Source organism: Palaemon carinicauda, chromosome 7, assembly GCF_036898095.1.
Source record: "Palaemon carinicauda isolate YSFRI2023 chromosome 7, ASM3689809v2, whole genome shotgun sequence".
NCBI lineage: Eukaryota > Metazoa > Arthropoda > Malacostraca > Decapoda > Palaemonidae > Palaemon > Palaemon carinicauda.
Window position 1 is genome coordinate 18463756 of NC_090731.1, and position 24878 is coordinate 18488633.

Here is a 24878-nt window from a genome sequence, read left to right on the forward strand (position 1 = left end):
TGGTGAAGTATTCATTTCTGGTTATTAGCTATCGCTGTGCAGAAGTTATCTTCAATACTTCCTTGCATTCTTTTATTGGATTTTGGATTATTTGTTGACGACTTGGATAGATTTTGAATTCCCCCCTTTGACTAATTCAAGATGTCTGACCCTTCGCAAGTCCCCAAGTACAGGAAGTGTAGCGCTAGGGACTGTTCAAGGCGTCTTCCGAAGGCCTCTATCGATCCGCACACCGTTTGTTCCAATTGTAGGGGTAAAGCCTGTCAATTGGAAGATCGATGTGAGGAATGCGTTGGGCTTTCGGAATTCGATTTTCAAGAATTCCTGAAATATGCACGTAGGCTAGAGAAGGATAGGATCAGGAGGAGTTCGTCTCGCTCAGTTGATTTTTCCTCTCCCCATGCCCCACAACCTATTCCTTCCCCTGTAGTGGTTGCACCCGACCCCCCTGCTAGCTCTCATCAACCTTCGATGGCAGATATGATGCGTGCCATCCAGGCTCTGGGTGAGAGAGTCGAGTCATTGGCTAATGACCGCAATCAACTCATGGCTGACGTCAGGGAGTTGAAAGGTAAGAGTGCAGTGGGAAGTGAAGTGAGTGTTTGTGCAGTGAAAAGTGTCAGTGTTACGCATGAGGGTGCGTCTGTTCGTGCCTGTCGTCCTCCCAGTCCGGGACCTCTTGCAAGCTCCCAAGCCCAGGGGAGAAGCAATGTCGTACGACCAAAGGGTTCGACAGGCTTTAATCAGCGGACAGATGTTCCCTCCGTGGTTTCGGACGTATCTTGCCTAGATCGTCCCACCCACAAGAAGACGAGTGAGCCCGTTCATTCCTCGTCTGCGGAAGATGTTTCACGCCAGAAACGATGGACCAAGGTCTCACGGCCTCTTAAACGCAAGGTCCCTTCCGAGCTAGTCCAACGGCCCAGGTGTAGCCACTGGGTCAGTTCGGACTCGCTGCAGTCCTCCGACGACTGCACACCTCCTAAGAGAGGCAAAGTGGTACCGCAACAGGCAGTAACTCCGTCTGTTGCCGCACCAGCTACTGTAGACCCTAAGTGGTCTTTGCTGCAGTCTATGCAGACTCAGTTAGCTTCCTTTATGCAGGAGTATCGTGCGGAGAAGGTTGACGCTGCACCCGTTAGCCTACAACCATCCACGGTTGTGCGCCCAGCAGACGCTGAGGCTGCCTGCTCCCGCACTCCAGCTGTGAGAGCTCCTCCACCCATGCGCAGTCGACCCTGCCAGACGCATGTTGACGTTCACAGACGCACGCTACCCTCCGTTGACGTGCGTGTGCTACCACAACAACAGGAGGGTGGAGTTAAGCTGCCGTGTTTTGACGCGGTGCGTCAGCCTCCGCAACCCACGGTGGTCTCCTCTATCCGACCACAGTCAGGAGTAGACACTTTGCGCACCCACTCAGCTATGGTTGTTGCCAGTTCTCAGACTGACCAACAGTTGCATGACGTTGGGTCCAGTGCAGCCACGCATGCACCCGTGCTGCCGGACTCAGCCGTCCAGCTTTTACCTACTCCTTTGCCGCTTCCTCCTCAACATTCAGACGATGGACTCTCTGATGATGACGAAGCTGCACATCTTGACGACCAACACTCGGACATCGACGAACCCAAGACCACGCCTCCCTCCTTAGACTTTAGGAAAGTGCTTGCGCTGTTCAAGGATTTATATCCGGATCAGTTTGTGTCTGCAGCACCACGCTCGCCTCCCTCTGAGTTCGCTTTAGGCATGCAGTCAGCAGCTCCTGCCTTTACGAAGCTCGTACTCGCTCGCTCGTCCAAGAGAGCTTTAAGGGTACTGGGAGAGTGGTTGCAGTCCAAAAAGCAACTTGGGAAGACAACCTTCATGTTTCCCCCGGCCAAGCTTGCTTCCAGATCTAGCGTCTGGTATGCTACGGGAGAAGTTCTCGGCTTGGGAGTTCCTGCCTCTGCCCAGGGCGACTTCTCAAGTCTGGTAGACTCTCCCCGCAGGCTGGCTATGAGACGCTCCAAGATTTGCTGGACTCCTTCGGATATGGACCATCTTATGAAAGGAGTTTTCCGTGCATTCGAAGTCTTTAACTTCTTGGACTGGTGTTTGGGAGCGTTGAGCAGGAAGACCTCCCCTTCTGATAAGGAAACTTCCATGCTCATTATGTCCTGCAGGGACAAAGCCATACGGGATGGTTCTAGTGAGCTTGCGGCTTCTTTCGTGTCTGGGGTCCTCAAGAAGCGGGATCACCTTTGCTCCTTCTTGTCAGCTGGAGTCACCCCATGTCAAAAGTCGGAACTTATGTTTGCTCCGCTCTCGAAGTGTCTCTTCCCTGAAGAGTTGATCAAGGAGATTGCCGCCTCCTTGATCCAGAAAGACACTCATGACCTGGTGGCGTCATCCGCACGCAAAGCCACCCCTTTGCCCTCAGTGCCTAGACCCAGGATGGACACTCCAGCGTCAAGGTTCATTCCGCCCTTTCGTGGCAGAGCCTCCAGCAGAGGAGGTGCTCGTGCCGAAAGTCAACGTGGGAGCAAGAAGAAGGGTTCCAAGTCCTCTAGAGGCAGAGTCTGACTGCCACCTTCTTCAGACAGCAGTGGGAGCCAGGCTCAAGAACTACTGGCAGGCCTGGGAGAACAGGGGCGCAGACGCACAGTCTGTGAAGTTACTCAGAGAGGGGTACAGGATTCCATTCTTGCGCAAGCCCCCTCTAGCAACAACTCCCATCGACCTCTCTCCCAGGTACAGAGAGGAGGACAAGAGACTAGCTTTACAGCAAGAGGTGTCTCTCTTGCTACAAAAGGGAGCGGTAGTCATAGTCCGGGACCATCAATCCCCGGGCTTCTACAACCGTCTCTTCTTAGTGGCGAAGAAGACAGGAGGGTGGAGACCGGTGCTAGACGTCAGTGCTCTGAATGTCTTTGTCACAAAGCAGACGTTCACCATGGAGACGACAAAGTCGGTTCTAGCATCGGTCAGGAAGGAAGACTGGATGGTCTCGTTAGACCTAAAGGACGCTTACTTTCACGTCCCCATCCACCCAGATTCCCAACCTTTTCTAAGGTTCGTTTTCGGGAAGGTGGTTTACCAGTTCCAAGCCCTGTGCTTTGGCCGAAGCACGGCACCTCTAGTTTTTACCAAACTGATGAGGAATATTGCCAAATTCCTGCATTTAGCAAACATCAGAGCCTCCCTCTATTTGGACGACTGGCTTTTAAGAGCTGCGTCAAGTCGTCGCTGTCTGGAGAATCTAAAGTGGACTCTGGATCTGACCAAGGAATTGGGTCTCCTGGTCAATATGGAAAAGTCCCAACTCGTCCCATCCCAAACTATAGTATACCTAGGAATGGAGATTCAGAGTCAAGCTTTTCGGGCTTTTCCGTCGGCCCCCAGAATCAGTCAAGCCCAAGAATGCATGCAGAACATGCTGAAGAAGGACCGATGTTCAGGCAGACAGTGGATGAGTCTGATAGGGACGCTTTCATCACTGGACCAGTTCATCGCGTTAGGGAGACTCCACCTCCGACCCCTTCAATTTCACCTAGCTGTTCACTGGAGAAAGGACAAGACGCTAGAAGCGGTCTCGGTTCCTATTTCCGAGAAGATGAAGTCTTCACTGACTTGGTGGAAGAACAACATTCTCCTCAGGGAGGGTCTGCCACTGGCTGTTCAGACCCCCGACCACCTTCTCTTCTCGGACGCATCGGACACGGGCTGGGGTGCGACATTGGACGGTCGGGAATGCTCGGGCACGTGGAATGCGGATCAAAGAACGTTGCACATCAACTGCAAGGAGCTACTGGCAGTTCATCTGGCCTTGAGAAGCTTCAAGTCCCTCCTTCTAGGCAAGGTGGTGGAGGTGAACTCCGACAACACCACAGCCTTGGCGTACATCTCCAAGCAAGGAGGGACTCATTCGATGACGTTGTACGAGATCGCAAGGGACCTCCTCACCTGGTCAAGAGATCGAAACATATCCCTAGTAACGAGGTTCATTCAAGGCGACATGAATGTCATGGCAGACCGCCTCAGCCGGAAGGGTCAAATCATCCCAACAGAGTGGACCCTTCACAAGAATGTTTGCAACAGACTATGGGCCTTATGGGGTCAGCCTACCATAGATCTGTTCGCAACCTCGATGACCAAGAGGCTCCCAATTTATTGCTCACCGATTCCGGACCCAGCAGCAGTTCACATAGATGCCTTTCTTCTGGATTGGTCCCATCTAGACCTTTATGCGTTCCCCCCGTTCAAGATTGTCAACAGAGTACTGCAGAAGTTCGCCTCTCACGAAGGGACAAGGTTGACGTTGGTTGCTCCCCTCTGGCCCGCGAGAGAATGGTTCACCGAGGTACTGCAATGGCTAGTAGACGTTCCCAGAACACTTCCTCTAAGAGTGGACCTTCTGCGTCAGCCGCATGTAAAGAAGGTACACCCAAGCCTCCACGCTCTTCGTCTGACTGCCTTCAGACTATCGAAAGACTCTCGAGAGCTAGAGGCTTTTCGAAGGAGGCAGCCAGAGCGATTGCTAGAGCAAGGAGGACATCCACTCTCAAAGTCTACCAGTCGAAGTGGGAAGTCTTCCGAAGCTGGTGCAAGTCGAAATCAGTATCCTCAACCAGTACCTCTGTAACTCAGATAGCTGACTTCCTTTTATACCTAAGGAAGGAAAGATCCCTTTCAGCTCCCACGATCAAAGGTTACAGAAGCATGTTGGCAGCAGTCTTCCGTCACAGAGGCTTAGATCTTTCCAACAACAAAGATCTACAGGACCTCCTTAAGTCTTTTGAGACCTCGAAGGAGCGTCGGTTGGCCACTCCAGGTTGGAACTTAGACGTGGTACTAAGGTTCCTTATGTCAGCAAGGTTCGAACCACTTCAATCAGCCTCTTTTAAAGATCTCACTTTGAAGACTCTTTTCCTCGTCTGCTTAGCAACAGCTAAAAGAGTCAGTGAGATACACGCCTTCAGCAGGAACATTGGATTTACATCTGAAACGGCTACATGTTCCTTACAGCTTGGTTTTTTAGCTAAAAACGAACTTCCTTCTCGTCCTTGGCCCAAATCGTTCGATATTCCAAGCCTTGCTAATTTGGTTGGAAATGAACAAGAAAGAGTACTATGCCCTGTAAGAGCTCTTAAGTACTATTTGAGATGTACTAAGCCATTACGTGGACAGTCAGAAGCTTTATGGTGCGCCATTAAGAAACCTTCTTTACCTATGTCGAAGAATGCAGTTTCTTATTATATCAGACTTTTGATTCGAGAAGCTCATTCCCATCTGAATGAGGAGGACCATGCTTTGCTGAAGGTAAGGACACATGAAGTTAGAGCTGTCGCAACTTCAGTGGCCTTCAAACAAAACAGATCTCTGCAGAGTGTAATGGATGCAACCTATTGGAGAAGCAAGTCAGTGTTCGCATCATTTTACCTTAAAGATGTCCAGTCTCTTTACGAGAACTGCTACACCCTGGGACCATTCGTAGCAGCGAGTGCAGTAGTGGGTGAGGGCTCAACCACTACATTCCCCTAATCCCATAACCTTTTTAATCTTTCTCTTGAAATGTTTTTTATTGTTGTTTTTTGGGTTGTCCGGAAGGCTAAGAAGCCTTTCGCATCCTGGTTGATTTGGCGGGTGGTCAAATTCTTTCTTGAGAAGCGCCTAGATTAGAGGTTTTGATGAGGTCCTTTAGTATGGGTTGCAACCCTTCATACTTCAGCTCCTAGGAGTCGCTCAGCATCCTATGAGGATCGCGAGGCTCAGTAAGGAAGACGTACTTAAAAAGGCAGAGTAATTGTTCAAGTCGACTTCCTTACCAGGTACTTATTAATTTTATGTTTGTTATTTTGAATAACTGCTAAAATGAAATACGAAATACTTAGCTCTTAATGTTAACATATATGCTGGTCTCTACCCACCCCCCTGGGTGTGAATCAGCTATATGATCACCGGGTAAGTTTAATATTGAAAAATGTTATTTTCATTAGTAAAATAAATTTTTGAATATACTTACCCGGTGATCATAAATTAAAGGACCCACCCTTCCTCCCCAATAGAGACCCAGTGGGCCGAGGAGAAAATTGGTTCTGTGTTGACATGGAGTACTTGAGTACCTGCTCGACAGATGGCACTGTTGATGTACACCCCCACCTGTATAGCGATCGCTGGCGTATTTCGTCCTTAGGTTTTTCTGTCGGGCAGCAGAGCTGACAGCTATATGATCACCGGGTAAGTATATTCAAAAATTTATTTTACTAATGAAAATAACATTTTTACTTCTAAACTGGTTATATGCTACTAAGGATTTTTCTATAATGATATCAAGAATTTTCTTTTTATAAAGGTTACATATGAACTTTTATTTTTATATTCAGCCTCTTTATACCAGGTAGGTAAACACAACCAACATAGCCCCTATGCTTGATGATTCAGCTTCCCCCAATACATGAACGAAACCCCCTTTTATGTCTTTTAAAATACCAGTACCTCTAATAAAGATGAAAATTAGATAGTAATGCCTTTAGTCAGCCTCTAAGGCCCTTTTTTCTTTTGAGTTTTCTCCATAGTTGTGGTAAAAATTCACTGGGAATTTTAAAGAAATGATACCACTGTTATATTGAAATTGAAAGACTTTCCACCGAGAAATTATTGATATCAATAGGTTGCATTTTCCCTTGGAAAAAGACTTCTAACGGATGGTTACTGAGTTCAAAAGCTAAAGAAAAACTAAATTACTTGAAATACTGAGGTTTGGACCACCCTGTAATTGCCTGGATCCTGAACTGAGAATAGTTTTTTATATTATTTATTTCCCATAAGCAGGTGTTCAGGCAGCTCAGTCCCAAAATACCTAGAATTTTACATCCAATGTAATGTTAATATGCATTTAGAAGCAAATTTTAAATAATACATGTAATGATAGTGGAGTCAATATTTTTGTATTTGATGATAACTTTAACAAAGCATAATGTAAAAGAGGTAAATATCCATAAACTAGATATTCATATAGATTAATTAGATGAGTATGTAAAGTTAAAAAAAGAAATAGTGAAGAAGATAAAAGTATGCATAAATAAAGGAGTAAGCAAATGTACACTAAATTAGGTTGGAGACATTATGTAAAATAGAGTTTAGTAGTATTGTGTGTGCTGCAAGTCTATTTGTTATGTAATCACGGACACTTGTAATTACTTTTTAGCCACAATTATTGTCATAAGTGCCATGATATTTCAAGCAAAACAAGTGAAAACAGATTGCAGGGTGTCCCAACCATTTGATGATCTCTTAATTTTTTAATGGTGATTTTATAGTTGTAAATTGTATTTATTGGAAATTTTATCTACAATAATGTAATCCTTACTGAAAATCTGTGTAAAAATTTCAAATTAGTTCTTGATAGTGTACATGTTCTTTATAGTTTATTATTATACAAGTTAGTAGGTAGATCGTCCACTTCCACGTGTGGCAGGATGCTGCATTGCTTTGAAACTCCCCTGATGTTCATATTGTTTCTCTTTCGAAGCTGTTTAAATGTCAATGTCGCCTCCCCTAAAAGGAAAATTTCCCATGTTTGTTCCTTGTAAAATGCCTCCCATTTCAGTCAGTATTGAGTCATTCTGTAGGGTCATGGCAACTGACCAGACTGTGTTTATGTCATAGTTCCTTTGTCTTTCAGTTCTCGCGTCGTGTTTACTAGCATAAGACACTTAAATTTATCTCAACACCCTTTTCCAGGTTGCGTTTGTTTTTTGTATTTTAGGTTATTTGTTATAGGAGTATCTTTTTCTGTAAATGCTGGTGTGAATGGATCAGGCGACTTAGTAAAAGTGTGCCAATCACTCGATTGTGTTTAGTTTTATTGTTTTGAAGGATATCGTTTGCTAGCAGTTCCTCCTCTTAAATATCATGTTACGTTGATAGCTGGGAACAAATTATTTAATGTCTAGTTCAGGAAATAATCTAGTGAAGACTCAAGTTAGGTCTTTAATCACATTAAGTGATGTTGAGATGCCACTTAAGCTACTTTTGAGGTTATTTTGGGTTCATAGGAGTGAACTTCATACTCTTTTATTACTTTTCCTTCTTTGTGTATACAGTATTCAAAGGCATACGAGGCTTCGGGCTAAGCAGTACTTTAAGCCTAACCTTCTCTGTTTCACACCTTAGGCTAAGTCCACAAGTTTTGCTTAGCAGTTCAAAGTGCACCAGTCAGTAGGGTTTTGGTGGTGCACAGCACTGACTGAGTCAATTACCTCTACACGAGCATCACACTTGAGTTATTTTCTGTCTTTCTATTGCATAGCCCTTGCATTTCTGTGATGCAGTGTGCTTTATATGACCTATGTATTCCAAGATGCAGTACTGGTCTGGCAGCTGGATTCTTACATTCCTTAATGCAAGGAAGAATTCATGAGCAAGATATTTATACAGTACATAAATTTTTGATGTGGCATATCGACTTGTTCTATGGTAACAGATTTTAAATAATGTAATTATTTCATCTAGTAGCTGAATAGTTGCATCATGTTTCAGATAGCAGTGGGACTCTGCTAAGAGTAACTTCGTCCCTAGTTCAGTCGAAGTATTCACCTGCGATATTAACATAGGTGTTAGTACCTTTACTGCCAAAATTAGTATCTTGCCTAGTGCAGGTGCAAAGGTTACTGTTATATGTAATTGATAGGTGAAACATCTAATTTCCTTATTGGGCTATTTATTCACCTAGCCTTTTTCACCTATTTATCAAGCATCCCGAAATGAGGATTAAACAGAGGAATAACATGACTTGGATGAGCTGTTTTCTTAGGAAAATTGTACGGATGAATAACTCAACTCGGATGAGCTATTTTCTTAGGAAACTTATTTTTGAAAGATATCAAAATAAGTTAGTTAAAGTAAGTCAATATTGTTCTCTGTTGTCAAGTGCTGTCAGTTTTAAAATTACTTATTTTTAATTGACTTATACTTAGTTCTACTTACTTTTCATGGGAGAGAGAATTAATTATCTTGAATAAGATGGAAAATCCCTAAAAGTAATTTGTTTTATTTTGGATCAATTCTAGTGTCTAACCTTGATAATGGCTCAGATCAATCTTAAACCCATTATTAATGCTAAGGGAGTTTTTTTTATTACAAGTGTTTTGAGATAGTCGAATTACGAATGATTTGATAACGTTGTGATTGTAAATGAAAATATCCTCTGTGCAGATTCTATAGTAGGGTTTATTTCAACTCTTAAGGCGGGTACACACATGCGAACCGAACCTTGTATTGTAACCAATTCTTATAACAAAAACGCAAGTGTGGACGGTTCCTCGAACCCGCGAGGTTCGAGGCTCGGTTCGCCCGCCGTCCCGGCAATTGTCGGTTTTTGGGCCCCGAATCAAAGGGAGGTCTCTTTGCATGTTACGCAACATGTGGACGGGACCTGTATTGCACGCTTATCAACAGAGGTGGCTGAACTTGACACCGACTATGAATAAGGCCGTCCATAGAAGAGTCCCTTGTTTTGGTCAGTCAGTACGTATATGTGTACCATGGCTGATTGGAGTGAGGAAGAGGTCCTTCAGTTTATTAGTTATTACGAAGAAAAGACTTTACTGTGGTATGCAAAACACCCGAACCATTTTAACAAAATACGTCGCAATGATGCATGGATAGATATTGCCACCATCTTCTTTTATTTCGCTTCATTTCCGTTAAATAATGTATATAAATATACGCGGCAGCTGCTACTTGCATGGTGGCCATCGTCGGTAAACAACCCGGACAGACTGATGATCGCAGTGGATTTCAATGAAGTTACGTGCTTAACGCGGTTACGGTTCGTCCTCAACATTTTGACACCTTGTAACCGTATATGCGTAACACAGTTACGCATACAAGGTTCGGTTCGCGTGTGTGTACCCACCTTTACAGAAGAAACATTTAGCTGGTCACTAGGATCTTATTCTTATTAGAGTTTTCCTAAATTATTTAGACAAAACATATTCTATGAATCTCAAGGCTGCAGCTTTTGGGAATTTTGTGGTAAAAGTAGGAAACAAGTATTCCTTTTATTGTTCAGACAGTCCATTGCACAAGTACACTTTGATTACTCGCCATGCTGTATATTGGTGCCCATGTTATGTCAATTATTAGTAAGTTTTAAGTCAGTTGCCCCATAGAATAGTGACACGGGGGAGTCTATTCTTGTGGATCCTCATTTTCTCCTTGCCTTTCTGTAACTACTACATAAATTTTTTCTTCAGTACCTTCAATGGAGTCTTTCGGAATAAGGATGTGACTGTCTTTCCTCTGACAGGAGTTCCTCTCAGGATGGCTATAGGACTCATCGTATTATAGGACGTTATGATGGTTCTCTCCTAGAGATTCAAGTATCATGAGCTTTCTCCCAATTCAGGTTTTAGGAAAACCACCAGCTTGAATATTGGATCCTGGCTGTGGTCTGAGACTGTCATCTTATTCCTCTTTTGTTTTGATCCTTCCTTATCAAAGCTACCGTAGAATTTTCCAAGTTTTCTAAACAATTCTGTGAGGGGATTTTTTTTTTTTGTATTAGAGATGGAAAACCTCCAGAGTAGGTTATTATAGAGGTTGTGGTTTTTTTGTCTTATACTTTTAGACTAGATGCTTTGTTTCTTAACAGGTTTAAAGTTTTCACAAGTTTTTGTGGAAATGCCTTTTTCAGTCCAGGGGCCAGTGAGCAAAGAGTTAAGATTTTTTGATGGTATGAACTGATGTGAGCTTACTTATTCCTCTATTTTACGGGATTGTGAGAAACCTGGTTTCTGACTTGTCTGATGATTGCTCCTGTCTCGATTAAATCTGATATCTTGGCTCAGGTATTTTTATGTTTTTGGTGACTGACTTAATTTTTTAACAGCTTTTAGAATGTATTGTATCAACTAATGTGGTTGTGCAGGTTACTGAGATGAGGATTCCTGGTCACTACGGGAATAGAAAAAAGATGTTTCCATTATGAAAAAATAATTTCTAGAAAAGGAAATCTGTTGGCTTGGATGTTCGTGACTTTGCTCAACAAGAAATAGGTGGTTTACTTGTCAATTTCAGATCCCTTAATTTGGTAGGAGGAGATCCTGTTTCAAGACTGGTCGAGTCTGTCTGTACGTTTTTCCTTCTTTATCATGGTTTCTGCAAACAGCAGTATGACTGGTGGCCTCTTATTTGCCCACGGAGAGGGTATTTAACTTTTCTGTTGCCTCTATTGTTGGATTGTTCATGAAAATGCCCTTACAAATTCAATCTTTTCAGGAAACAAAAGTTCCATCCACTGTACTCTAAGAGAGCATTATCTTTCCAAGTTCTCTAGATTGTCTGTCTTTGGTCTCTAAAGGTAGTCCATCAATTTGTATCAAAAGACTTTCGAATGGTTATGTTGATAGGTGTTGATAAAGAATGTTCCAGTGATAAAAATTAGTTTAGATAATTTGTTGAATTTTTTATTTACTTTTATTAGAGCAAATAGTCTATTGAACTCTAGTGTGCAATGTTATATTTTAAAAGGTTCACTGTTTTGAAAGATCTTTATTTTAACTATCTCTAATTTGCTAACACCAAAATGGTAAATGCTTTTGTTATATATACATACATATACCAAGGCACTTCCCCCAATTTTGGGGGGTTGCTGACATCTCCAAATGAAACAAATACAAAAAAGGAGACCTCTACTCTCTACGTTCCTCCCAGCCTAACAAAGGACTCAACTGAGTTCAGCTGGTACTGCTGGGCTGTGGCACCCTAGCAGTGCCAGCTGAACTCGGTTGAGTCCCTTGTTAGGCTGGGAGGAACGTAGAGAGTAGAGGTCCCCTTTTTTGTTTTTGTTTCATTTGGAGATGTCGGCTACCCCCCAAAATTGGGGGAAGTGCCTTGGTATATGTATGTATGTATAACAAAAACATTTTCCATTTTGGTGTTAGCAAATTTGCTATTTAACATTAACATCAGTTAAACCTATTGACGGACAGTAGGCTTTTTCCTTTATGTAGCGGTTGGAAATGGGAAAATAATGTAATTTATTTCCCAACTTTCAAAGCTGATTAATATTTTAAACTAAATGTTAGCTTCAATTTCCTTGCATTCCATTTTTTAGGAGAAGAAAGTAAGTTAAATGTCAGAGGACTGATTTATTAGTCCTGTGAGAGCTGTCTTGCCTTGAGTTTTTATTTAGACAATACTAAAATTGTAGAGGAAAGTTCCTTATTGATTTGTGACTCTTAAGATTTCAGGACAGCCATTCTCCCAAGTACTGTGCTGATTAAGAGTTTAGTGACACACTTACACAGATTTTTATTCAAGTAAGATGAAGTACATGAGGTTGGTAGTGCAGCTACTCCTTTATATCTGTTAAAAAACTTGAATTTCTTAGCAGCAGCTCGGCTACTTACTACATATTCATTTTTCACAAGGCTTTATTAAGTACTACAATACTTTTAATTTTTTCAATAAGAAATTTCAAGGAATTATGTTGAGAATATATCTTTTATAGTTTTAAAAGTTTGATGTTGGGAATATTTTTGGAACCCAATCTGGAAACTCTAGTAGTTGCGAGCTTACTTTGTTTTATGATTAGTGATTGTTGAACTGGATGAGTTTAGGGTAATGGATCAAGTTTATCAATCTAGGTCGTTACTTAACTATCCTTCACGAACCCACCTTTATTAGAGTGTGAGGTAGCAATGGGAATGGAATTTTAATGATAAAATTTATTATTTCTATACTCATCTGATGTTCATAACATATCCCACCTCTTCCCCACTGGCTTGATATTAAGTGGCTAGTGATCTTGTTTTGACTTTGGGACTGAAAGACAAACTGTGATGTACTCAAGTCTCGATAGTTCCCATTAACCTCCAGATTAACTCGATACTTACTAGAGGTGGAGGAATTTTACAAGGAAAGAAAACAGGAAAGTTTTATTTTAGGCTCGACATCTACATTTAAACTGTTTTTAGAGAAGCAATAACATCAGGTGAGTATAGAAGTAAAATTTATTACAATTTAATTTTAAAATGTGGTGTCATCATAGGTACATCCGCTTAAATTTCTTTGCTATTTAAACTTGTATTCATTCAAATGTAGTGCGCAGTTACGCAAAGCATTACAGTTGCCAATTTGTCACGTGAGGCATTCTTAACAGAATGAGAGCAAGTGAGGTAGTTCATTTTAGAGATGGCCATGCTGATGGTTTTGGGGAAGCTGGATAGATAGGAAAGGATGAAGTTTGGTTGGTTAGGGATTGTATGGATGCTGTGAGAGAGGTGTAGGAGGGAGTGGAAGACTATGAATTAAATTTGAAGGATGGTGTTGTCGGTGATCATCAGGAATGGGGAATAAAAATGTAGCAAAAAATGTTTGTATGAAGAATGTAAAGAACAATATGAATTACTTGCCAGATTATCAAGGTAAAGAGGGGGTCTTAAAAGCAGCCCCATTGAATTGGAAAGAAATGTCCAGACTTAGAACATCCCACTAGTAATTTGAGCAAAAATATAACATATGAAAGGGCTGTATCTGTCAGCTGAGGCATGAGTTCTTGATAAGGATTGGAAGAAATTTAGAAGAGATCTGACCTAAACTTTTACTGTTGGAATAAATTGGAAGGATCATATTAACTCTTAAGAAAGTTGGGTAAAATAACCTTATGATGGAGAGGTTGTGGCATATGATCAGATAGAAATCTGATGTAAAAGTTGTTGATTTCTTTATGATAGGTATGTTGAAACTTTCATTGAAGATAATCGCTGCCTCCGTATTGTTAATTTTACAGTTGAGCTTTTCTATTAGTTTTATTTTTTGTCTTTGTCAAGAAAATGTGAGTAATAGAAAAGCTTAAATACAAATTTAATGCTAATTATGCAGGGATTATCTCCGATGAAACTTGCTTAAAAAAAGAGGGTCTACTTCCAAAGAAAATTAAAACTTATCATAGTTGAAAGCAATACAGTACAAGGATCTAGTGCAGGAATAACTTGAAATCTCAAACTGAAAACAGTGTACATTTTACACTAATCACAAAGAAATTACATGAGATATTTTTTAATGCAGTACTGATGTTTACAGATAAGAAGTTGATTATCACAAAATGATTAAGGATCCACTAGGTCAGTAGCACTTAGGAGACTGCTTAAGTTAAAGAGCTGTAACGAAAGACCTTCAAGTGATATACAATTCACGGTTGAACATTCACATGCTCAGTTGATATAGTGTGATCAGTTGTCTAGTCAATTACGTTTCATTAAAGAGCAAGTAATCTTAGCCACCAGTTCAGCCTGGCGCTGATAGTACTGTATGTTATCCTTTGCATAGTTTATTCTTATACTTTGGACTGAACACAGCCTGGCAGACCATTCCACAGCCTTTTGTGTATATAGATAGATAAAATATCTAGTACAGGAAGATGAAACCTCTTAGTTTATTAACCCTGGATAGGTACGGTGGGTCGTTTGCGACCCCGAGCGTAAAAAAAAAACAGGTTTTTCTCACGTGACTCACCCCTGTGACTGAATTTGTGGGTGATCGACCTGCAGGAGGTGTCTCCCCTACACGCTCTAGTAGTGTCCAGATGTGCATTGCTGTAGCTGTACTCCTTCCCCGATTTCTGAGACGCGTCGGGGTCGTTCGCGTCCGAGTTTACCCTTCTGAGGTAGTTTGCATAATTATCAAAGTTATTACGTATCATGAAATTGTCGTAGAATGGTGCAACTTGTATAGGTTATCAGTTGTGGAAAGTCTTGGTGGATTGTTTGGCTACCATGTGCATGTTTTTTTTTTTAGTTAAAATGTCGTTCATCACCACGAGGACCATTTTACCGCGAGTGCCCCTTTTTCATTTTTTTTCATTTTTTTGCCAAGTCATTTTTCCGTAAGATATTGCCAAATAGTGTCGTAAAACTTTTGCTCGTTTAGTGTTGGAAAGTGTGTCTAGATGATCTGGCTACCCATGCATGACTTTGTTTTTGTCAGATACGACGTAGTTATTGGTATATTGGGTATTTAACTGCGGTTACCAATTTCTGTTTTTTTTTCAATATTTGTAAAAATTACTACGTAGTAAGGAATTGCCGTATATTATTGATTTTTTTTTCATGTTTATGTGTTAGAAAGTGTGCCTTGATGGTTGGGCTAACACGTGCATGTCTTTTTTTTTTATCTGAGATGTCGTATATTAGAATGTCGGGCATTTTACCGCGAGTGTCCCTTTTTAATTTTTTTTAATTTTTTTGCCAAGTCATTTTTCCGTAAGATATTGCGAAATAGTGTCGTAAAACTTTTGCTTTTTTAATGTTGGAAAGTGTGTCTAGATGATCTGGCTACCCATGCGTGATTTTGTTTTTGTCAGATACGACGTAGTTATTGGTATATTGGGTATTTAACTGCGGTTGCCAATTTCTGTTTTTTTTTCAATATTTGTAAAAATTACTACGTAGTAAGGAATTGCCGTATATTATTGATTTTTTTTTCATGTTTATGTGTTAGAAAGTGTGCCTTGATGGTTGGGCTAACACGTGCATGTCTTTTTTTTTTTTATCTGAGATGCCGTATATTAGAATGTTGGGCATTTTTCCGCGAGTGCCCCTTTTTATTTGTTTTGCATTTTTTTGCTTAGTCATGTTACCGTAAGGAATTGGCAAGTAGTGTCGCAAAACTTATATTTTTATAGTGTTGGAAAGTGTTTCTAGATGATCTGGCTACCCATGCCTATTTTTTTTTTAGCCAGATATGGCGTATATATAAGTATGTGTTCGATTTTCCTGTGATTGTTATTTTTTCGTTTTTTCCCATTTCTTTCAAAATTACTACGTACTAAGGAACTATCACAGAGTAATATTTCATTTATATGTTTATTTGTCGGAAAATATGCCTTGATGGTTTGCCTAGCACGTGGCTGAATTTTTTTTTTTCTGAAATGCCGTATATTAGAATGGCCATTTTACCACGAGTGCCCCTTTTTATTTGTTTTGCATTTTTTTGCTTAGTCATGTTACCGTAAGGAATTGGCAAGTAGTGTCGCAAAACTTATATTTTTATAGTGTTGGAAAGTGTTTCTAGATGATCTGGCTACCCATGCCTATCTTTTTTTTAGCCAGATATGGCGTATATATAGGTATGTGTTCGATTTTCCGGTGATTGCCATTTTTTCGTTTTTTCCCAATTCTTTCAAAATTACTACGTACTAAGGAACTATCACAGAGTAATGATTCCTCTAGATGTTTATTTGTCGGAAAATTTTGTTTACTTTTTTTTTGATTGAATATCATCAAATTTTTTTAGCTAAAATATTGTTTTACATTTTTTTTTTCGATTTTATTTCCCTTCAAAAAAAATTTTTTGGGTCAGAATTTTAATTTTATAGTCGTAAAATAATCGACAATTATCCAGCAACCCACCATACAATTTTTATGCATATCCAATAATAATTAGATTAGTAAATAACACCTTGAAATTGACATACCCTTCCTACATTTCAAGTGGCAGATTAGGGAGTCTGAGTCAGTGTGGTTGGCGGCCATTTTGTGGACATATCCGAAGCGTAAGCTGCCCTATCTATATATATTCTTGTTCCCTATAGAATTTGTGATATTTTGGTATATTTTTACCTGCATAAATATCATATTATATATTAAATATATGTATTTTTTTACGAAATTTCCAAGTACTCAAAAAATTACCTTTAGATATGGCCCCTGATATAAATGTAATTTACAAAATAATGAAGATTTTTTTACATATTTCTATTTTAGGATAACATATGTTTATTCCCTAAAAAAATTAGCCACTTCCTATTTCATTTGGGTACCCAAAAAAATTCATGAAATTTGGACAATTTTTTTTGGCCAAAAAAAGTTACCCTTTTTTTCTCATTTCAGATCTTCACCTCCATGGGTCTGACTTCATCCAAAATACATCAAGATGTGTCCTAAACATTCAAGAATCAATTCCTAAAAGGATTTGTGTATATATGTATAAACTTTTTTTTTATGAATTTTTATGTCAGGTCTTTTTTTTTCTACTTAATTTTTTAAAATATTTATAATAAATAGTTTTTCTGCAGATGAGTAGTATTTATCTTTACAGTTGTTTTAAGCATTCATTGAAGTTTTTTTTGGCAAAAGAAAAAAGGAGGTTACTGCAAAAACTGATTTTTCAAGAATTTTTTTTGGCGTCGGGGTCGTTCGCGTCCGAGTATACCCTTAAAGGGGTGTCCGAGGACCGTACCTATCCAGGGTTAAAACTTAGATTATATTGAGTTACATACTTTAAAACAGGTGGAAATATCCTTATGAAAGTGAAGTTAGGAAGGTGACTATAGTAGGAAATGTATTGATGGTTTCTTATCATAATAGAAACTGTTATGGGAAGATTTGCCTTGTATATAAAGTTCCTAGTATGTCGCATCTCATAGAACAATATTTTATTGTACGTATCTGAAGCAAATAGTGTTATCATCATCTTAGTAGATACCTTTATAAAGCACTGTATGTCAGGTTAATTATTCTCAAACTAATTGAACTTCTTTTACCAAGACTAACAAATTATTTTGTGGAAGTATGTTATGGGATGGGATAGTTAATTATGTCTTGGTTAACAAAAAAATGGCTGTCTGCTAAAGAAGGTGATGAATGCTAGAGTTGATGGGAGAAGTACAAGAGGAAGGCCAAGGTTTGGGTGGATGGATGGAGTGAAGAAAGCTCTGGGTGATAGGAGGATAGATGTGAGAGAGGCAAGAGAGCGTGCTAGAAATAGGAATGAATGGCGAGCGATTGTGACGCAGTTCCGGTAGGCCCTGCTGCTTCCTTCGGTGCCTTAGATGACCGCGGAGGTAGCAGCAGTAGGGGATTCAGCATTATGAAGCTTCATCTGTGGTGGATAACGGGGGCACCCTAGCAGTACCAGCTGAACTCGGTTGAGTCCATTGTCAGGCTGGGAGGAATGTAGAGAGTAGAGGTCCCCTTTTTGTTTTGTTTCATTTGTTGATGTCAGCTGCCCCCCAAGGTTGGAGGCGGGTGCCTTGGTATATGTATGTATGTAACAAAAATATTAAAGGAGAGCAAGTTTGCTGCAGTAGTATCACGTGCATAATGTACATTATTATTTTTTTGGCCGACAATCATGACGCTTGCAAGTAAAAAGAAAAACCATAGGTCCCTGAACACTTCGTCGCTGTTCAAACTCCAGACTTCATGCTAAAAAAAAATTCCATCGGAAATTTGTATTTCCATGACTCTATTCTGAAGGAGACCATGTATCCTGTAACATCAGTCAGAATTTAGTAAGATCAAATGAATAGGAGATGGCATCTATCAGTCTGGGATCAATTTCAATACCAAAAATATCATTGATGATGCTTCTTGAATATTGATTTTAAGATTTAAAATTGCAATTTGAAAAGTAGAAATGGCCAATTAATTGCATCTTTGTTTAATTTTTCTTTTAATTTCAGCTTATAGATCTATTTTTTCTTTTGATTTTAACATATAACTCTAGAGGCCTTGAATCCTTTAGTGCCGAGAAAATGATGTTATGTAATACTGTATTGTGAGATTTACTTACTGTTTGTGATGTTATGATCTACTTTGTGTATCCTGGAAATAGCAGTATTTCAATGTTTTATTTATGAATAGTTTTCAGAATGTATGTGTAGTTTATTTTTTTTTTTTCATATTTGATGAAAGAAGTTTAAGCACATGGTCAAGTAAATTACAAATGTACTGCTAGTTCTTTGATTGTTGTGAATGATCACTTTAATGGCTCATGATATAGGGAGTTTTCACCCTTAGTTTTCCATTTCTCCTTTGTAGGTCATTTTGGTGCATACACTGCTAAGGTTAAGATTTCAAATAAGAGGATTGCGTGACTTACAGAACGGCTTGTGTGTGACAAGACATGTTTTTATTTTGTGCAGAGGTTGTTTCCCCCCTTCTTTCCCCCTGTATCATTTTTATTTTGTTTTGCTTTTTTTTTTCAATTATTGATTATCTGTTTCAGAGGACGGAGGTTTTACTATTCCCCCTACTAGATGGACGATTCAGGAGGAGGAGGAGGAATTAACGAATTCAGGTGGTTTCTGATCGATACATCTGTAATTTTGATGATGGTATTAGCATCATTATTTTTAAGTACTCGGATAACTCTTTTCTGATATAGTAGTATAGACTAGGTCCATGAATCTAAGAGTGAGTGAATTTGTTTTAATATTGAAATCTTTATTACTTAGGACCTTTTTTTCTTATCTTTTTATTTATACTTGTATATTAGCTCTTGCTTTAGTAGGTGCATCATCCATCCTCTTGGTTTATTCATTTTATGTTTAGTCTTGTGTGAATGAGTGTGACTGGGAAGCGGACAGGGTGTGACAGGATCAGCTTTAAATCAGGTAATATTTTTTTTGGCTTTTGTTTTTTTCTTGAGTAATTTTCCGTCCTTTTCATTACTGCTTTATATTTTTTCTGTTGTGTTTATGAGGTGTGGATAATATTAATGTAAATTTTAAGAATTTTAATCTAATTGGCAAAGCTGATCTTGTCCCCATCTTTGGAATGGGCTTAGATTTAGTGGTAAGCGCATCTAACCCTTCCTTTTCAGATCTTCAATGTGGAATCACAAATCATGGCATTTCTTGATTTAACCAATGAAATTCTAAATCCTTGCAGTCTTTTTATGCGATAGTCAGGTATTTTGTCAATTGTTATACTGAGGATATACTCATATAAATATATTACTAAAGTATTCATTCCCCTAAAATACTAATTTTCTGTTGCATATTTTTGTTATTTTTGTAATTATATATTATTTGCCTTTTCATACATGATCACCTATTTGAATGGTGTTAGAAATCCAAAGATTTATTCTAATTTTTCAGATTTTTTATTCATATTTAACAAATCCTTTGAATTTCGGTATCCGAGAAGTTTGCACAAATTTTAAGCTAACATATTGATTCAAAAAAAAAAAAAAATTGTCATGTAAGCTTTTCATTGATAGATATCTTCTTTTTTTTTTTTTGCTTTTTTTCTGTTAATTTTTTTAATACACTATATACAATGAAAAAAAGTTTGCAAGGATTTTCTAGTAATACATTTACATTTCTTGACGTGAATTAACTGATTCAAATAAGACAGGATTTGTGGTTCTCTTGTCCTCTATGGATTTTGACCCTTAAAAAAATTAAAAGCATTCAGGAAAAGAAAAAAATTAAAAAGATATTGATGTTAAAAAATATGAAATATTAAAAAGGGAGAATAAGAAATTGAAAGTTAAAAAAATGTTAATATCAGAAAAGAGGAAGGTTGTATTGAAATAAAAGATTGTTAAAAGTCATTTTATTTGTATGTCCTTTGTTTAATGTAAGTAATATCTATGGTAAATATGAAGAGGTTACTAATGTAATGAAAGGTACTCTGTGAACGATTAAAGAAAAGTATATAACAGAATTTTAAAGGCAGATGGTGAGTAAAGCAGAAGGAAAACAGGCAAATACAATGATTGTCAACTTCTACAAACAAAGTGCACAGAAGCAGGGAAAAATCTTGGAAGAAGGATATTGATAGTAGTGTACCTGACACTTTATATTGTAGGCATTACTTGAGTGTCTTTGCAGCGTTCCTTTAACCTCTGTACTTGCTTTGTATTCTACTTTACCTCTGCTCTCTTCTTTTCCTCCATCTTGCTGTCTATCTTCTACCTAGTAGTGCAGGGCATATCCCTTGTTGCACTTGGGGGTTGAATGGCCTTACTTGCCTCAGTACTAAGCTATGTAGATCAAATTTATACTATTATCTATCTACCATGGCCCTTCCTCTAATTTTGGGAGGTATCCGTGAAAAAAAAGAACCAAAAGGGAATGTTTTTTCCCCTCATTTCTCCTTGCCTGACGAGGGACTCGGCTGAGTTTGGTTGGTATTGCTAGGATACCATAGCTCACCCTCCCCCATTTCACCACAAATGAAGCTTCATGGGCTGACTTATCTACTGGTGCTACCACAGTGGTCACTTAGTTGACATGAGGTAGCAGCAAGACGTATGGCAACTGCGTCACAATTTCTCCCCATTCATTCCCATTTCTAGCATGCTCTTGCCTCTCTCGCATCTGCCCTCCGGTCACTTACGACTTTCTTTATTCCACACATCCACCCAAATCTTGGCCTTGCTCTTGTACTTCTCCCATCAACTCTTGCATTCATTACCTTCTTCAGCAGACAACCATTTTCCCTCCTCTCTACATGGCCAAATCACCTCAACACATTCATATCCACTCTAGCTGTTGATTCATTTCTCGCATCCTTTTTCACTCTCACTACTTTGTTCCTAACCCTAACCAATCGAGGCACACTAGCCATACTCTCAGACACACTATGTATTTCATTCCCTACAGCTTCATTTCATACGTCACTGATGGTACCATCGCTCATACAGAATTTTCTTTACATTCATCCCTAACCCCTCTATTCTGTACCACTCCCTTCACTGTCCCCAACACTATGTCCTTCATTCACTTTCTGATGTACATCTGTTTCCACTCACCATTTACAGCAACAACAGAACCCAAGTACTTAAACTGATCTACTTCGTCAAGTAACTGTCAATTGAACATGACATTCAATCTATCACCACCCTCCCTTCTTGTGCATCTCGAACATTACTCTTACCCACATTAACTCACAGCTTCCTTCTCTCACACACCCTTCCAAACTCTTGTTACTAATCGACACAGCTTCTCCAAGTCTGCAACTATTACAGTATCATCTGCAAATAACAACTGATTCACCTCCCATTCATAATAATTCTCATTTATCAGTTTCAAACCTTAATCCAGCACTAGAGCATTCACCTCTATTACAGCTCCAACAACAAATTGAACCATAGCAACATCACTCATACCTGTCTCGGCACCAATCTCAGTGGAAACACCACCTCAATTAATTCCCTATCCTAATACATGTGTAAACTTCGCTGCCTGCAATCAACTTCCACCAATTCCATGTAACCTCGTCACATTCCACATCACTTTCCTATCAGCTCTAATCATAAGCTTTCTCCAGATCCATAAATGCAGCATATACCTTCTTACCTTTTGGTAAATATTTCTCACACCTGCTTGATTATAAAAATCCCCTTTTTATTCTAAATCCACCCTTCAGTTATAAGATTACATCCTCTGTTTTATCCTTCATCCTATTAATTAACATAACCACATTTTTCCAACCACACTCGACGAACTAATACCCTTTAGAATTACAAAACTAATGCATAACTCCTTTACCCTTGTATAGGGGAACAATACACACACGCCCAGTCCACTGGCACCGTTGACAACATAAAACTTATATTAAAATTATCTTGCCACCATTCCAGTATAGTCACACCCTCTTCTTTTAACATTTTAGCCTCATACCATCCATACCTAAATTTATACTATAGTAAATATATCCTTTGAATATAAGAAGACTAGGACTGGAACTGCATTATAGGTGAAGGCTTTAGCAATATGACTTACAGTTTGTTGGTACACTTCTACAAACCTTTCGTGATGTGAATAGGGACATGGTATCAGCGCAAGCTGGAACGACTGCTAAATTTGTTAACGAGGCAGTTAATGACTGGTAATAAGTGCAGGCCAGAAGCCCTGCTCCACCATCTATAGGAAGAGCCTCTCTTTGATTTTCCTCCGCAACAAGTATGGCCATATCATTGCACACTTAACCAAGCTTTATCATTTCCTATTGTAGGAATTGAATGATGATTGTTGATTGCTACAGCAATCAACAATCATCAAGCAGAAGATTTAGACTTAACGGGGAAAAGTGAACTTTTCATCTGGTTTATGTGTGAACGGGCTGTGGTTCCAGACACTGAATGACTTGTAGGTTGCGTGATTGTTTGCAATCATCCCTGTATGGAAAGTATAAGTCATGGTCTTTATGCTGTGACAGGCATAATCCTTGATGGGATAGAAGAGAGCTAAGCCCAAGAAGACACTGAGGAAGTCTTACTTTTTCCGTCTCATTGGGTCCATCTGCTGGTGCTGCCCCGGCTCAGCTCTCTGGAAGTATGCGTCCTGACCAATAAATCCTTTGATCTACAATGACGGACTTTTCAGGTTCTGATGGCATGGTGGTTTTCCGCTATGTTACCACACCGTATGTGATGGAGGGAGGTTCTTCAGTCATCTCCGCGAAGAGCGCAGAAAATGGTTTTGACTTATGGGTCACCTTAGGATTTTCAGGTAGGCCCTTTATGACTTTGTTAAGGGATATGGTAGATAAGCCTACCTCTCCCCCAAATGTCTTTAATGCCGGTGTCTCTCTTGGTCATGCCAGTGGTGGAAGGCGTGGGTGTCCCCCAGTGTCAGTGATCCAGGTGATATCCCCTGTGGTTACGCTAGTCAATAGGAGCCTGAATAAGAAAAGAAGCTATTTGTCTTCATAATAGGGTACTGTACTTGATAACATATCAATTTTGTATCCCTCTATGTCTAGCAATTACTTTTTGAGAAATATGTCGGTACATAAAGTAATGTCCATAGAACTTTGTAAAACTCTTATTATTTTTTGTGATATATTGCACAAATTCTGAATTAAGGTTGCTCAGGCATGGCGAAACTAAGGAATAGGATAATGTCCTAGAGACTGACCTTATACATGTTTATATTTTCTCAGTGCCTAACACCATCTCCATCAATGTAGGACCAGGGAAGGCCAGGCAATGGTTGCTGGTGACTCGGCAGATAGACCTATAGGCTCACCCCAACCCTCCATCAGTAACTCGCAAGGTTGTGGCGGCCGGTAGAAACGCTACAAGAAACTGTCAAGCTTGAGCAGGTCTCGAACTCCCGTCCAACAGATTTCAAGGCAGAGACGTTCCTAGTCATAAAAATTTTCACAGCATGTTTTCATAATCTCCTTTCCCTTATATAGTTTAGAGAATCGTCTCCCGAGGATGGGCTTTCTCCTTCATTCTAGCTTGGGACAGATGGTGAATACTCTCGGGCAGAGTTACCCCCTTGCCCCAAATCGACCACCCAAAACATAGTTATTAATCGTAGTCATTTCTATACCAGTCCTTCATGCATAATTTAAAGCTACAGTATTAGTTTTATTCCCATGTATTGCATGGCCAGCTGTCTTGTTCTTTTCTTTGGAATTAGAAAGGTCTCTAATGAGTCATCAATATTGCGTCAATTTTCATGAATAATGTCAGCATTTGAACACGACAGATCCTCGCAAGAAACGCACATCACAGAACATTTTAAGCCTGCTTTTCTACAGCTGCAGGTGATGGTGTGACGGGCCGAGAGAAGGTTGTGACTCAAAGGCAGGTTGAAAGCAACTGAGTAATTTATTATAGAACACTCCTTTATATACAAAACCTCAAGGCAACAGGAAATTTCATGTTTGAAAAACAGACAATGTTACAGAGGAAAAACGCAGACATGTTTATTCTGGTTCTTTTAGGTGCGAGGGAAGAGCGAAGATACAAGCATAATATATACAAAATGAATTATGTACGATCGTGTGACACACGGTTGGTACAATGGTCATTGCAACATTTGAGGCATTTTTATGGTACAAAACCTGTTACTCCAGATTTTGTATCTGTTACTACATGTTACTCCTGTGTTGATCGACTTAATGCTATCTAAATCTGGGAATGATGGGCGAGATAAGAACCACTTTACGAAATGCTCAAGGTCTTGGTTCTCTTAAAATACGAGCTTTTCTGTCATCTACGTGCTGCTCTCTTATACAGTAAGCAATATCACAATATTCCTGAATTTTCTCTGTAACCGTCAGATTGATTGGCTTTCCAAGAACCTATTTGGTTAGCATCAAATCCATTATTTCTCTGCCTTGTGTTGTTTCATCGGAACT

At 39.5% G+C, this 24878-nt stretch overlaps 1 protein-coding gene across 1 annotated transcript in view; it reads left to right on the plus strand.

Moving 5' to 3' along the window:
- Pabp2 (poly(A) binding protein nuclear 1) overlaps nt 1-20321 on the plus strand; it is an 81118-nt gene extending 60797 nt beyond the window's left edge. The window contains exon 6 of the mRNA XM_068376629.1: nt 18997-20321. Coding sequence (XP_068232730.1) covers nt 18997-19027 — 31 coding nt within the window. The 3' untranslated portion in view covers nt 19028-20321. The remainder of the gene's footprint in view (nt 1-18996) is intronic.
- Nucleotides 20322-24878: the final 4557 nt, after the last annotated feature.